Source organism: Diadema antillarum, unplaced genomic scaffold (assembly GCF_040938485.1).
Source record: "Diadema antillarum isolate AM-2024a unplaced genomic scaffold, OU_Dant_1.0 seq00000693_RagTag, whole genome shotgun sequence".
NCBI classification, from domain to species: domain Eukaryota; kingdom Metazoa; phylum Echinodermata; class Echinoidea; order Diadematoida; family Diadematidae; genus Diadema; species Diadema antillarum.
Window position 1 is genome coordinate 1,684,137 of NW_027271598.1, and position 15,533 is coordinate 1,699,669.

At 39.3% G+C, this 15,533-nt stretch overlaps 1 protein-coding gene across 1 annotated transcript in view; it reads right to left on the reverse strand.

Moving 5' to 3' along the window:
• Window positions 1-2,401: 2,401 nt before the first annotated feature.
• Window positions 2,402-15,533, reverse strand: part of LOC139737418 (cholecystokinin receptor type A-like) — a 70,199-nt gene continuing 57,067 nt past the window's right edge. Inside the window, exons 4-7 of the mRNA XM_071648092.1 lie at window positions 13,161-13,278; window positions 11,585-11,901; window positions 10,912-11,142; window positions 2,402-5,418 (exon numbers count right to left, since the gene is read on the reverse strand). Coding sequence (XP_071504193.1) covers window positions 5,329-5,418; window positions 10,912-11,142; window positions 11,585-11,901; window positions 13,161-13,278 — 756 coding nt within the window. The 3' untranslated portion in view covers window positions 2,402-5,328. The remainder of the gene's footprint in view (window positions 5,419-10,911; window positions 11,143-11,584; window positions 11,902-13,160; window positions 13,279-15,533) is intronic.

The following is a 15,533-nucleotide window of genomic DNA, read 5'->3' on the forward strand; positions in this document are numbered from 1 at the left end:
AATGAATTTTATCAGCAGTTACGTAAGATTTAAAATCTCCCGTGGGAAAAAAAATGCATCCTGTTTGACCATCAAGTGAAAACAATTACTCGTGACTGCACCGGGACGCAGCGTAACGTGTCTTCATTTGTAATGGACTGACAATTAGTGGGCTGTCAATATTGAAATCTGCTAATGATGTTGTTCATCACTCCTTGATTATGTCAATACTCAGATACATGCTTGAAGTCTTGTTAAAAACAAGCGACGCTACACGTTGATTGGGTTAATTGGTGTACAAGCGTTATTTCGTTTTTCATTTTACCGTGAACAACTTTTTGCTTCTGAGCAAACGCGAATGCAATGGCGGTCGCATTCATCTCAAAGTAAGCGGGACAAAAAGGGAACAATTAGTCATGTGAGTGGTTTGCACAAAGTATGATAGTCCAATTTGTATATCACCGTGTTCGTGTTGGGTTTACAATTTGTTTGTAGAGTTTATTTTGCAATTTCTATCATTATTTTAGTTTTGTTATTAGGTTATCATGTTATAATGTTTAATGTTGTAATGTTAGTATTTTTTAGTTCGTGTCATTATTATTTACTCATATCTGGTTCAGATTGCCGAGTTTATTCAGTTGTTATTTTGTGACGCACTCGTATCATTTAAAACTACAGGTATATGATGATATTTTGTAATATGAATTCACTAGATTTTGTATTTAAAACAAAGTATTTGAAAAGTATAATCCTTGTTTTATATGTTGTGTTTTAATTGATGAAATTATATGTATGTTATTCTTATGTCATTTTACTATGTATACACAATTATCGCAATTCAGCTAATCAGCTGCGAAGATGATTGAATAAACCATGAATTGAATTGAATTGAATTGAATTGAATTGAATTGAATTGAATGTTACTTAGTACGTTTAATTTCCTTTTTTTTTTTCTGTAGTTCACTTTTAGCTTGACGGTTCCCTTGAGTGGAAGCCGAATAGTAGAAAAGATTATACATATATACCCTTCATAATAATACGACTAAAAATTACTTATGAAAAGATTTTAAAAATGGAGTAAACACGAATCAACTCTAGCTATACTGTTTCACGGGGATAGCCCCCGCCCAACCCCGCATATTCGCTATATTCAAGCTCCAATAAATAACAAGTGTTAGTCCTTGCAGTTGATAAGCAGTACTCACTGTTTAAAGGTCACAATATTTTCACTGTTCCAAATTTTCACAAAGTATAAAAATCTGGTTAATACCTATATATTTTGACTTTTAGATTTCTTAGCAAAGATGACAAGGCTTTAATCGGTGGCATAGATCACTATTAACAAACCTCTGACTACATTAAAAAAACCACAGCCAACATTGAGACTGATAAGAACAGAGGAAGCAACGTCCGTCTACTATAAAACAGAGGATAGTTGTGTTCCCCCCCCCCCATTTCTATCTGTGTATTCCAAAATCCACGAGCCAAGAAGTCGCTAATCTAAGCCTTCAAAATGATTGAACACACTAAACAGTTACCAGTGCTCATTTTTTTTTATTGATATTCCTTTTTGCTCCTGGCTATAATACAGCCGTTATTCCACAGTAAAGTACTTGATAGACTTTAAACACGTCGAATTTTAACAGATGTGTGCATTCCTTTAAAACGTAAGTCCTGCTTGTTTTATCATTATTTTTATGCATATAAATCGTAATACTAGTACCTGTAGACATTACGTGAACGCATGCATGTAGATAAACTATTTAACGTATTATTGATACAGAAATAATCATGTATGTACATTGGTATATATACATATATATAGAGAGAGAGCCTGCGAGTGTGTGTGTGTGTGTGTGTGCTTTCTAGGTAGTTTGTATGTGGATGCAATTGGTTTTTTTCTCATTTCATATGGTGTGCATATAGATTTCTTAACGTTGCCAATGTGTTTCAGGCGTTCTTAGGATGATTATGTCTACTAAAAAGATGCCATGCACTTCTGTTCCGAAATCTTCTTAACGTTTGTTAATGCTTATGAGCTTGTTTCCTTCCACGCGTCTACTTTGTTTAGTTATTCAATTTCATAACCACAGACGTACACGCACACATACACACACATATATATACATAATTGTATAGTATACATAATTATATCTATGAATATATATATATATATATATATATATATATATATATACTGTATATATTCGTCGGGAATATATAATCTATTGAAGATTGATGAAAAGTGCTCGATGTTGTATAGAGGTGTTTATGTTATATACGTATATGCTCACGTGGACACTATAATACAAAACACTTACGTCAGATATCAGAATACATTCAAACGAATACAGCATTCGTGAACGAATAACGTTTATTTTAGTAGTGATAGACCATTGCTATGAAGTCATTGACATAGCATTGACAGTCACGGTCAAAAAATACATGGTAAAGACGCATTATATCAAGCAAGTCGCGAGGAAGAAGCATGGAAGAGTGTAAAAATGAGGACGCTGGTTTACAAAAACCGTACAAGAAACAGCACTTGAAATGCAAATCTGATGAAAGATGGCTTACGACTAAAATCAAATGCAATGCACTCATTAATCTTCCTCTATATGGATACTTTCGCCGCTGTTGAAGTGTGTAGTTATTTTTAGGTTGTCTTTAACACGTGAGGTGCTATGCAAGAACTGAGCATACCATAATTAAAAGTCGAGGAAAGAGGAACTGACTGTGTAAAGCAAACTGAAAGAAAACATTGCTTCCAACCTCCCAGAAGATTGCATATCATAGGCATGTTAGAGGAGATTGTTGTGAAAAGGAACACGCAATTAAACTCTAATTAATATGCAGAAGCCGACATCCCCAGCACAGTACATCACTGGGGAGAGAGCCGTTATTGTCTCCCTGTATGTGCCATACGTTCACACAAGCGAAGATGTCCCGCCCCTTATAGAGTGAGGGTCCGGCCATAATACATTTACCACCGACTCAATCATTACCTATGCTAAGGGAAGAAGCGTTTATGAATTTCTTCTCTTCTCTTCATCTTCATGTTGGCATCGATACACGACAGTAATGTATCCCACCATGCAACTTTCCCATTATCATACAACAATGTATCATTATACTAACTGACCGTTCATGTTCATTAACAGCTTCATACCAAACACACATAACATGGGTTTGAGTGACATTCAGATAGAGCGTCTCATAGTACGGATTAACTATCAATCTATCACGACTTTTACGAAATATCCCGGAAATATTCCATAAGTGTGCTTTGCCGGTAGTATTGCCAGGGGTAAAACAAGCTCCGCATTTGTTTTGAAGAGTTGAATGATATTTTCATCAAGATTTTATCATTTTAACAGAAGGTTGGGCTTTTCCAGTCAGCTTGATATTGTTTCCAGCATTGGTACGTGGACTGCAAGGCCTTTGTGTTCGTATATTGCTACAAACATATTTCTTTATGATCACTCGTTTCAGTCAAAATTATGAACACTACTTTTGGTACAAACAGTATGAATACACGGGATTTGAGTTACTACTTATAAATAACGTGATCGATGAAAATCAACAGTGGAACCGAGATAACCCTGACAAGACTTACGCGATGAGAAAGGTTCTCCTACAACTCCTCAACCAATTATAGCAAATCATTATTTGCTCAGTTGTATCCCCGCTGATTAAAAACGATTTTCAGCGATATTTCCTCGTCGAATGTCATTGTTAAACGACTGCAAATAATAAGGCATTGTACCATGGGTATAAGGAAATTAGTGAACAATATTAGAAAGAAAAAGAAAATTTACGCATACTATTCTTACAATAATATCTGTACTCCATAATGAATGGACATTGTAAGATTATGATAGTTTGTGGTGTCTGTCAATTCAAACCATATTTGAATCGATTACCCACTACAGCCCACAATTTCAGCTCACGTCTTGTTCTTTGATGCACGCACACGACTGGTAAGCTCACACGCAATAAATGCAATTTAAAAACAAACTAGAAACACACACACACACACACACACACACACTCGCGCGCGCTTTCTCTCTCACACACACAAGTTAAACCATACGCACACACTTGTTGACGGCTACCAACACACCAGTAATTAACGCATTATTTTTTTTAGCAGTAAATTCATGACAATTAGAACATCTCACGGCAATACATGTCAGATGACCAAAGGAATGAAGAAAGCTGTTGAAATTCTCACCTTTATATACTCGGAGCATAAATACATATGTGAGAGGTAGAAAATATTGAACATAACCCGGATGTTCCAAAATGAAAAACGTTATTGAAAATCTAAGGATATTCGTCTCGTACTGACTTTCCTAATACATGTAGGCTACGTTACCATACGAGTGTAAATATACGAAAGAAAGGGAGAGAGAGGGAAAAATACCGAACGGGAAGTAATGATTATTATATTTTGGATCAAAAATGTATCCTCTATAGTGATTGTTTGAAAGAGCCATTACGTGATTATAATGATATTATGTATTTGCAATTTTTTTAGAATGTTGGCATGTTTGACACGCCATGATACAGTAGTTGGAAAATGACGTCGGTTTTAAAGATGACATTTTCCAAATAGTGCGCTAATTGAAAAATGATGTCACAGCTATACTTGTGATGAACAATCAACTCCTTCAAAATATGAGTACATGTTGTATTCAGCGGCCATACGAGTGCTCGAATAACTACCATGGGCAACTCTCGCGGTGTTACGGCTTCTCTGTTTTACAATTTCCGATCCCTGGCTCAGTGGCCGGTAATGGCCGGATATCGATAGAGCGTAAGACTACTTTAAGGTAGGCCCTACAAGATAGGAAAAAAGGTAAGACGTTTTTCTTTTTTCCCCTATTTTGTTTAAATTCTTGATCCAAAATGTAAATACTTGGCCAAATTTTGAGTTTCTGGTTAAAATTCGGAAGGTAAAGTATATCTGTATAATATTATTATGATTGATCAGTTATGATAATAATCCGTTCTAGGACAAGGTTAGTCGATGTAAAGGGCGACTATATACAAATAAGATCCAAACATTTTAGTATTACAATGTATGTGCAACTGGATGTTTAAGGGAAGTGATCAGTTCGATGATTTCTATTATGAGAATTTATCTTGTGACATTGTACAGAGAATAAATCTACTTCAGATGTATAATATCTATCATCTTTTTATTACCGTTACGGATTTTTCAAGTTTTCTTGTGTCTTTTTTTTTTTTTTTTGTATTGATAGTGCATCAATTTAATTCGCCCTGTATTTTGTTCACACGGTATCCGAATAGCTAACTAATCAATGTGAAACCAACAAGAAAACGTTATACTGCCCTCACAAGGTTACAGGTGGCCAATTTGTTTAGGTGCTGGGAGTGAACGATTAGGCGTAAAGCGGATCTGCCCGTCCATCTCTGGGTAAGTGTATGGTTACGGAAAGCAATATTTGCCCGAGATACGTCCTATGCTTCGTAAAAGGGCAGACCATTTTATTGCTGTGTTGACGACGCGTAGTCTCAATTTGAATCCTTATTAGGTTAGTTCATGTTCGAAAGAAACAACATTACCTAATAACTGGGAGCATTGAACGGAAAATTAGATGAAAAAAATCAAGGGAGAGGGCGAAACTATAAATAAGTTTGTTAACCTCACACAATCACATCGTTAGCTTGATTACAACAACCCTGAGCAGATTTGTTTTAATATTATTATTATTATCATTATTATTATCATCATCATTTTTCTTCTTCTTCGGGGTTTGGAAAAATCTAACGCCAAGACTAGCTTGATGTAAAAGAACGATATGCACGTATACCCTTCAGCTACGTGAGTAATTCTATTTCACAGTTATGAATATTATCAACAACACTAAGCGTTGCAACGAAATGACGCAAACACATTATTCCGCTTCGAAAGGTTCAATGCTTCAATGCTTTCATTGATTTGAAAGATATCATTAACAACCTAAGGGAACGACCACAAACGAATTTGTAAAATAAATGCATAACTTTCCGCGTTGGTTGTGCAAATTCGGTTTGTTTTGCAAGAAAAAAGTACAGACAAAAATGTCAATTAAAAAAAAATCATCGTTAAATTTTCTAGGCACGAGCCCTATGAGCGTGTAATAATTTTCTTGACAGTCTAGAGTCGAGCTGATTTCTAATGCAATGGACTGCAACTACATCAAAAGAAAATTTCCTAAGAAAGGAGCACAAGCGAATGGGCAAATCAGAATTGCAGAGTGTGTGGTCTCTTAAAAATACAAAAGAAAAAGCTCACAAACAAACATGAAGATGAATATTACCTCAACAACATTCTCAGGCATTCAGACGTTCCCATGCATTCAACAGGATCATAAAAGAGTCTCTTTGTACAGGGATAATACATCATTATTTTTTTTTTGTCACAGTGATAGATTTCTCTGTATAATGATACAAAATGTACAAAGCATGCATTGCATTCGTCTTTCCATCATGTCTGTCCTCACAGCCTCTTTCACGCTACACAGAATCTACTAAGACTTCGAGGAGACAGCAGACGACGTGTTGCAAGCACACTTGGATGATAGCGCGCGAAAACCAAACCTACAAACAAAACCAATCCAGCTGCCTTAACAACTGGCGAAAATTGCTTGTTGAACATTTATCTACTAAAGGTCATATCGCGAAACAAATGTAGGCAGTGGTAACAACATGTAGAATTCGAAAGTAAAGAAAGAGCTAAAAAAAAATGGTCAGTTCTCGTTCCGTCGAGTCTCGCTGAGTCAGGATGATGGACAAAGTAGTCAGGATGATGAACAAAGTAGTCATGCTCTTGAAGCATGAGCGGTCGGTCAGTTTTGTCCCTGATTCATGATCATTGCAATCAAATGATGACATACTGTCTTCATTTTAAGAAAAGAATCCCATCTCCTCATGTTTTTTAGATTGAATGGTCGAAATCGGAGGAGTGTGACAGTTTGAAAATACTGCCTAAACATTTCCACTCTCTGCCCCCTAAATTCTACCCGTCAAGGATTTTACACGAAAAATGACTGTCCTCTAGAGTCCTTGTCTTCACATGCATGTGAGCGCTGACCTTCTCAATAACTGCGTTGACCAAACAAGTGTAAGTAAATCTATCAGAAGGGTACGACACGAAGTTCAAATAATAAGCTACAGTTATCACTGTACCAGTCAAAATGTTGTCTACAAACACACTGAAATGTCATTGAATCTCAAACTGTCCAAGGTTAGTCGTCTCTCCAGGATATTACACCCCGTGTCAGGGTCATGTTTAGAGCCTTTGTGACGAGACAAAGATCGGGCAAGATGGCGACAGTAAGTAGAACAAGTATAAGTATACTTGCTTCTTGTCACCTATTGCAGTCACATGTCACGGTCACATCAATAAAGATGTCGAATTTTGGTTATTTTAGGACCTTCTAGCTACTTTGTCGGTGTCACAACGTCTCGGTCAATCACAATTAGTCACCTAAACGTAGTTGGTCATCTTGGTTCAATCAGGGCGATGGGGGAAAGATTATTTTACAGACGTACGTAAATGTTACGCTCACATTCATAGCAGAGGTTGTTCCTGACAAAACAGAAACTGACGCATGCAAACTGTTTGTCCACGTGATTGAAAACCATGTCGAGGAAACAGATAAGATAACTGTAGGATTTTACCGTAAGTAAAAGAAGGAAAAAGTCGGAAGATACTGATACCTCAGTCAATCCGTCTAAGGTTGTCGGTCAAATGCAAAGTGTCGCGACGTGTTCCAAATGATGTTCGTCGGTTAGATTGTCCGATGTGTAAATGTGTTCGATAGTCGTCATGAAAAGCTCTCACTTTATTGTCTTTAGTCGGCAAAAATTCGCTTTGAAAGTCGTATCAACCAATATCCGATTCGCTTGTCAGAGACAGACATACAAACAAACAGACAAAGATAGATAGAGAGAGAAGAGGAAAAAGAATGGTCAGCCAGTCGGTTCGTTACGAGTCACCACATGTAGAAAATCTAGATTAGAAAACGCGATTATTGATGTTTATCTGGTAACAACCCGGTCGTGATATCGTAGTGATTGTTAAACGCATGTATCGGTCGTCTCCCCTATTTACGTGCAGGAGTCAAAGTTGTCAACTGATTCGTGAGTCATCTTAACACGTCATCACAAATTTGAATTTTAGTTAACAATACTACGAAGCTATTGGTCAACGGGTGAGGGTGACGTGTGAAGAGAACAACAGTCAGTGGTTAGTCAGGAATGTGGTGTCACCGCAATATCTACCTTACCGTTCGTCTACACATTATAGTTACGTTCAGACGGTGATCGTTAATCTCGAGGATAAGTTAACTTCGAGAATACGCTCCATGGGGCGCCAAGTGTTGCACGGTCGAGTACGTGACGGATTTCGTGACGAAATCGACCGTGCGACACTTGGCGCTCCATAGAGCTTATCCTCGAAGTTAGTTTATCCTTAAGGTTAAGGATCACCGTTTGACGGTAACTGATAGTTGTCAGTACACGTACCAGTCGTCAGCAAGGTCAGCAACGTCCCAAAATGCAGCATAGAATTTCATTTATCAATCTTTATAAGTCCTCAAAATGAAGCCTGAGAAAACACAAATCAGGCCAGTTGCCACACGGGAGTGTGGGAAGAAAATCTTTCCAGTAATAGAACGGAAGCTCGCAAGTCAACGATTTTAAATTTTGAACTATTCGTCAACTCTTGATGTTTGTAATTGATTCGTGTGTTTTTTTTTTTTTTTTTTTTGGAAGGAAATTATTGCAGTCATCCCCTTTCTGCCTTGATTCCTAAAGTTGAAATTTCAATAACATCAGTTGACTCATTTTCTGTTTACATGTGTCTTCACAGCGGCCGTGTAGCCCAACATAAATCGTCTGTTCAGATTTTTTCGTTTTGAATATGTTCTTTCTGCCGTGTTTTGTACTTCATGTTTACCCCAATATATGCCCCCAAAAGACACGTTTGAATGTGTGTTGTTTTTCTCCAAATTTGCTTAACCCGAAGATGTCATCGTAGTATCATCTGTCTCTGTTACGTCATACGATTGTCATATCTAAATTCGGGAGGCAAAAAGCGGGGAGGAAGGGGGGGGGGGGGGGGTGAACTTCCAAGCTGTCACTGCATCAATTATCAAACGGTACTCAGTGTCTCAGTATGTCTTTGTCAGTTTGAGCATGGCTCGAGTTACGTCAGTCGAATATCAGTTCTCCAAATCTTCGCGCTTTCCATGACTCCCTTACAGATTGCCTTACATTACCTTCTTTAGTCTGTTTGCATGAACTGAATTCTATCCCCCTTCCGCGCCGTGCTATGTAAATGCCACCAATCCAGGATCTCAGTTGCACTAATGGACATGTGCGCTCACAGCACAATTCTGGGCATGCAAATCATAACGCATAATGTTATAAGTGCCCACCAGTATTGTCATGTAGGTCTGGGCTGCGTCACGTGATTCCTACAACATTATCTAGTAACGACCGAGCGCTTAGCGTCGTGCAAATCTGTCGATTAGGTCAAATATCAATCTATTTCTGTCTTCTTCATTTTTTTTCAATATCATGTCATTCTGTCGGTCCCGTTTGATTTATACATGTATTTGTCTACGGATATATAAAAAAAGGAAACTATGCCCTCAAACGCATGAATGCAATCGCACAAAAACGCAAGAAATTGTAATTTTCTTGAGAAAACATACAGAGAGGAGAAAACTAATCACAGTTAGTCTAAGTCAGTCTCCAGCAAACGTCTTTGCAATCACAATATATTTCTGTTGTCGTCCAGTGTACAGATACATGTGTGATACTAAAAGTATATGGGTAATGTCGTTTTCGTCTTCTAAGTACTCTTTCTCTGCTTTCCAATTGATCGTATTGGCTGGTCCGTAATGGCGGAAAACCCGATCATTAGAGGCCATCTTGGGGGACGGTAAACTTTGCACTTCTTTCGAATCAGTCCGTAATTATTGATGAGAACGGGATCACGAGACACAAGTCGTCAAGTCAACGAAAGGGGTCTGTCACGTGCTTTTCAACACTACAAGAAAACAAATGAAAGTGCAAGAGAAGAAGATTGTCGAGTTCCCATTTATTATTGCCTTTGTTCATGTGAATGTTACAATATCAAGAAGGAAGGTAAAGTGAAAACGTGCAAGCTTATGATGGACAGAGTGCGTCGAGGGATATTAATTTAGCAGTCATCTGTAATGGTCATTTTGTCAGTTCAACGTATGCACATATAGAGTGGCGGAGGAGGTCGGTGGTGAGTAGGGTAGCGAGTAGGCGGTTGTAGTGAGGACAGATATCAGCTTTCTTTAATGTAGTCACCATCCTGTCCTTTCTTTATATTAATTCTTATTTATCACTTTTCAACATGTTCACCCATGTCAAATTCTCCGGCTTTTGTCCGCACAGGATTGACAAGATACAATTCAAGAGACAAGGAGAACAGCTGCAAAAGTCGAACGTCTATTAAAGGATGGGGCCACTACAGCTCCATGATAAGATTTTAGTAGAGATCAAACGAACTCGTCAGACCTGTATTTGTCACGGTCATTACGTTATTCGATTGCCTTCGGGGGGTCTATTGGTCCCAGTCCACATGCCATTCGCAGGTCATGCGCTGGAAGAGCACACCGCAGAAGGGTGCACGACTTGCAACCGTTCAACGGTTTTCAGCAAACCTTTGAAACTATCTTCTTCTCGTACAAGCACGTTATTCGATATCATTGGGCCTCACAATAGTTGAGGCATGTGTGACATTGCACCTCCATACGGATGTTCCTATACCCCGAGGGGGAAAGGTTCGATCCATTGGACCCAAATGCGCTTGCAACACTTCATCGAACAACTATAATGATAGGAATCGCAGTTATGTCACACTGAGGAATCGGAGGATACGTTCGTGTAGTTCGTCGAGTTGGGTCGTTGCACCGTCTGACGTCGTACGCTGGTCTGGCTGGCCTCGTAGCAGTGCGCCGCCGTGTTCGTGTCGGATCGCTGGCTCTTGCCGCAAAGGCAGCAGCAGCCAAAGGCCTCTAGGAAGCCCTGGCGGAACTTCTTGTTCATGAAGCAGTAGACGATTGGGTTGATGCAGGCCGAGATGTAGGTCAGAAGGCGAATCATTGTGATCTGTGTGAGGACGAAGAATGGTATAGGGTAGACATAAATGAACCATTAGTATCCATGATTTTCTCTGCGGAAGTTACAGGGGAGGGTGTCCATGGGACATTCTGTCATGTAAGTACACGCCATAAGTTATGAACAGAGAGTGCTCTCGCATTGGTAGAGAATCCGTTTTATTTTGATACTTTGTAGCCAAGGGGTCAGATAGCTGAGTGGTGAGCAATTGCTTTACCAGGCAATTGAAATCGAAAAGATCACTAAATGTCAGAACTGCGCCATGCAACAGGGTTACTGGTGCTCTGCGGTGTTACAACGCTATCTAAACAAGCAAAGACCTTACACAATGTTTGATTTGGGCAGAAAGAGCTTATTTTCCCCGGACAGCATGACCCCAAGGGCCAATACTTAAATAGACCTTTCATGGTCGGCGAAGTTGACCTCAACGCACCTGAAGAGCGTCGACGCTCTTGTATGCCCCTTTTTCATCAAACGTCACCCAGACGTTCATGCACCAAATCGGCGCCCAGCAGACAAAGAAAAGGAGAACGAGGACGAGTAGCATCTTGACCACGCGCTTCTTGGCCGTGTTGGACGCCGTACTCCTCGGGGTAGCGTGGCCAGTCTCCTGCTTCTTGTTTCCGGTTCCTGCCCCGCCTCCTCCCCGAGACTTTCGCAAGAAACTCTCCGTGGCACTGTTGTCATCAATCGATGACCTTCGACATCGTTTACTCATGTCATTCAGCGGGGTTCCGTTCTCTTCTTTCTCTGCAAGTAAAAAACAAACAAACAAGCAAAAACAAAAACAAATAATATTGCGGGCTAGATTAGAAGTAGAAAAGTAAATGCCAGAATTTGTGTCCGTCCTTTCTTATCAAAGAGCACAAGAATATAGAAATGAAACACAATTATGATTGACACCACTAAATAGCCCGACTGCAGCGCGCCGAGTGGAGATGATTGCTTTTTCGAAGGAACTTACGTACGATATGACACGATTATATTGCTACTCCTCCTACTACTACTGCTACTACTACTACTAATAATAATGATAATAATAATGATAATAATGATAATAGTAATAATAATGACGAAAATAATAATGATGATACTAATCATATCAATGAGGACAATGACGTGACAATGATGTTATCTATAAAAATAAAGTGACAGTGGTCATGACGATGATGGTGAAGAATAGGCTACTAATAATAATGATAACAATAATAACATTGATGTGCAGGTGGTAATCTATTAAAGGTTTACTGACGACGTATGAGTTGGAAATTCACTTTCTGCTAAAAAACAAACAAACAAACAAACAATGTGAAGATAATGTGCGAACATTATTATATGCATAAAGTATGCCATTATTATGACGTATTCATTCTCTTAGATGTATGCGTAACAATATTTGATGAAAGTCGGTAAAAGATAAATGTATGGTAGGCTATGCACGTCTTTGCTGCCGCTCTTCAACAGGTTGCGGTACCATTGCCATAATTATTTGTACCAATATCTGACCATCATACAATAAATGCGATCGAATGACCGGCAGTCCTAACTCGATATTATATCTCCACTGTGTCGATAAAATGGGCAGGAGAGAGAGAGAGAGGAAAAAAGTGTCGAATCTAAAGAAATGACGACCGAGAGGTTTTGCCCGGTCGACCAGCTCTTCTCTATCGATTGGTAATCAAAACGAGCGGGAGCCCCCGGGACGTGCTCGGAAAGAAATACCGAGAAAGAGGGACGGCGAGAAGGAAAAAAGAAAAAAGGCGAAAAAGAAAAGAAGATGACGTTGGGGAAAAATATGTATAAAAAAAGAATTCTAGCGTTAAGAGGACCTCGTCTACCTACAAGTATACGTAAGTGTGCGTGTGTGTTTGTATGTATGTGTGTGTGTTCATGTGGTGTGTGTGTGTGTATGTGTCTGATGTGTGTGTGTGTATCTGTGTGCATATGTAAGTGTGTTTGGTGGGTCTGATGTGCGTGTATGTGTATGAAGAATTAGAGAATCTGTTTACCTCTTTTTGTGTTCCGTTTCTCGTAGTAGATACCTCGCCAGAGTTCCCGAATAATCAGTCCGTATGCAATGCACATGACGACCAGTGGAAGGAACATCAAAGCCATAAAGATGCACGTCTACAAGAGTGAAAAAAAAATACACACACACACACACACACACAAACACAGACATAAAGTTAGAAATGAAATAAATTGCACTATCCACTACTGCAGCATTCGATATTCAGTGTGCAGCATGATTTTTATAGACTATGATAGATTCCTTCCTATGAAGGCGATGGATGAAATGTCTTGTCTTCGGTGTCCCGTGGGAGATTCCAGAGTTCCTAGTTTTGCAAGTATACCAGAAAGTGAGGCAAGATTTCTAAGGGCATCGTCGGATTTAGTCTTTAATGTGATTCCCGTTTAGTGCGTCCCAAGCTGTGGCGCCCACTTCACATATTAAGCTTGAGTGCATACTTTACTCGTATTTGGGAGATATGTAAGCTGCTTATATCCTGCTTATATCGATAGTAACATTGTTCACCTGAAATGTGGAAATAGACAGGTATTTTGTTTTGAGTGATGTTCATTTTCTATGTTGATTCTATCGGTAATTTGAGCCAAGTGTAATCCACACTTTTCATCTTCATGTGTGAAAAGATGAGAAATAAGCAGGGCTTTTACAATGTAAAGATTGCAGGCACCGTTCTCAAGGTCGCATCCTCCATCTGTAGAGTTTTGTGGAGGGTCTTTGATTCTTGCGCTGAAAAGGGCTCTTGGCAGCCCGAAGATGACGAAAGAAGAATGGATTCATGGTCTGAAAGTGACCAATGATTTGGCGCTTTTGTATTGAATGCAGTCTCTGTTCGGCAGAAAGATGATTCACTAGGACAGCATGAAGTGATGTCGATGCAGGGCAGGTATTTTGTCAATCAGTTGCAATGAAAGCATCTCGACGGAAAAATTTCATGAATTTGAATAAGAAGCAATTTGACTTGAAAGTTGATACTTGCTCTTCTTTCGGTGGTTATATTTTTCTTGAAAAAACAAAAGAAGAATATTGCCGAGGTAATGTAAAGGGATTCTGACCTTTGACATTGGCACTGATGACAAGTTTCTCGTTAATATCGTTCTCTCGCACAGTGGTAGATCTTTGCATGAATGATCACACAACACGCGCATATCAGAACTTACTCTCATGTTACATTAATGTTGACTTCGGGGAAATTTTCGGGATATAATACAGGGAAACAAAATCTCCCGTCACATTGCTGCTAGATACACGCATTTAATTCCTATCGATTTTGTCTTCATTTCATTTCTTTTCATTTCATTTCATATCATTTCCAACAAAAGTATGAAGCACAATAAAACATGACATTTGCATGTACAAGCGAAATCATTCCAGCTTATTTTTTTTTTAACAATAATGCAAAACATAGTTTAATGAAATGCATAGGCAACTGTAACTGAATCGTATCAACATTTAATCACGGAAAATTGTCGGAAATGGAGGGAACTGCTAATGCAGTCCCCTCATGAGCAGTCTTACTTCACATAGGTTAAAAAGGTTCTTCCGTCGTCTATTCATCACGGCAATTGAGTCATGAACAGTGGGTGACATGCATGTCGGTTAGGATCCAGGGTTCCCTTTACGACAAAATGTCACGTGGGTCGCCCCCCTTAAACTGTTCAAACCCACGTGTCCCGGAAACCGGGTTTATTTTTTTCATGACATCAACATCCTCCCTTTCCCTGCCAGCGCAGAAACAAACATTTGCTCACCATCCCCATCCCGGGACGTGCGGATGAGGCAGATTGGAGAAGGTATAAAGAAGACAGATGGAGAAAGGGAGGGAAAGAGAGAGAGAGAGAGAGAAGAGGAGGAAGGCTGTGCCTCGTATACGGAAGTTAATTAGCATGCCACGGAATCGAGGTGCATTGTGCTTTCCGTGTTAATGTCGTTACGAAGTGAACCCCATCAGAATGCTTCGCGGAATACCTGACACCCGCCCGTCCATCTGCTGCCTCTCAAAGGCCAGCAGGGGGGCACTGTCTGTCTCGTCACTCCTATTCCAAATGTCAGTCAAGTTTACGGTTCCGCAAAAGGACTCGGCATTTCCGACAACACTGTCCAGGGCTGCCGGTCACGTCAGGTGGTTTTTAAGCCATGCGGCGCGTATCAGTGAGAACAGTCGTTTCTCACGATTGCACAAACTTTTGCGATTGTTGTGTATGATTTTGTGTGTGAGTGTGTTTGTTTTGTTTCTTTTTGTTTTGTTTTTGTTTTTGTTTTTCAGATTTTGGCATAACACGAATTGTGCGAAAGTCTTCATCCAATGTTGATTAAAATTATGCTATAAGGGATCGCAATCGTTTGGCAATTAAAA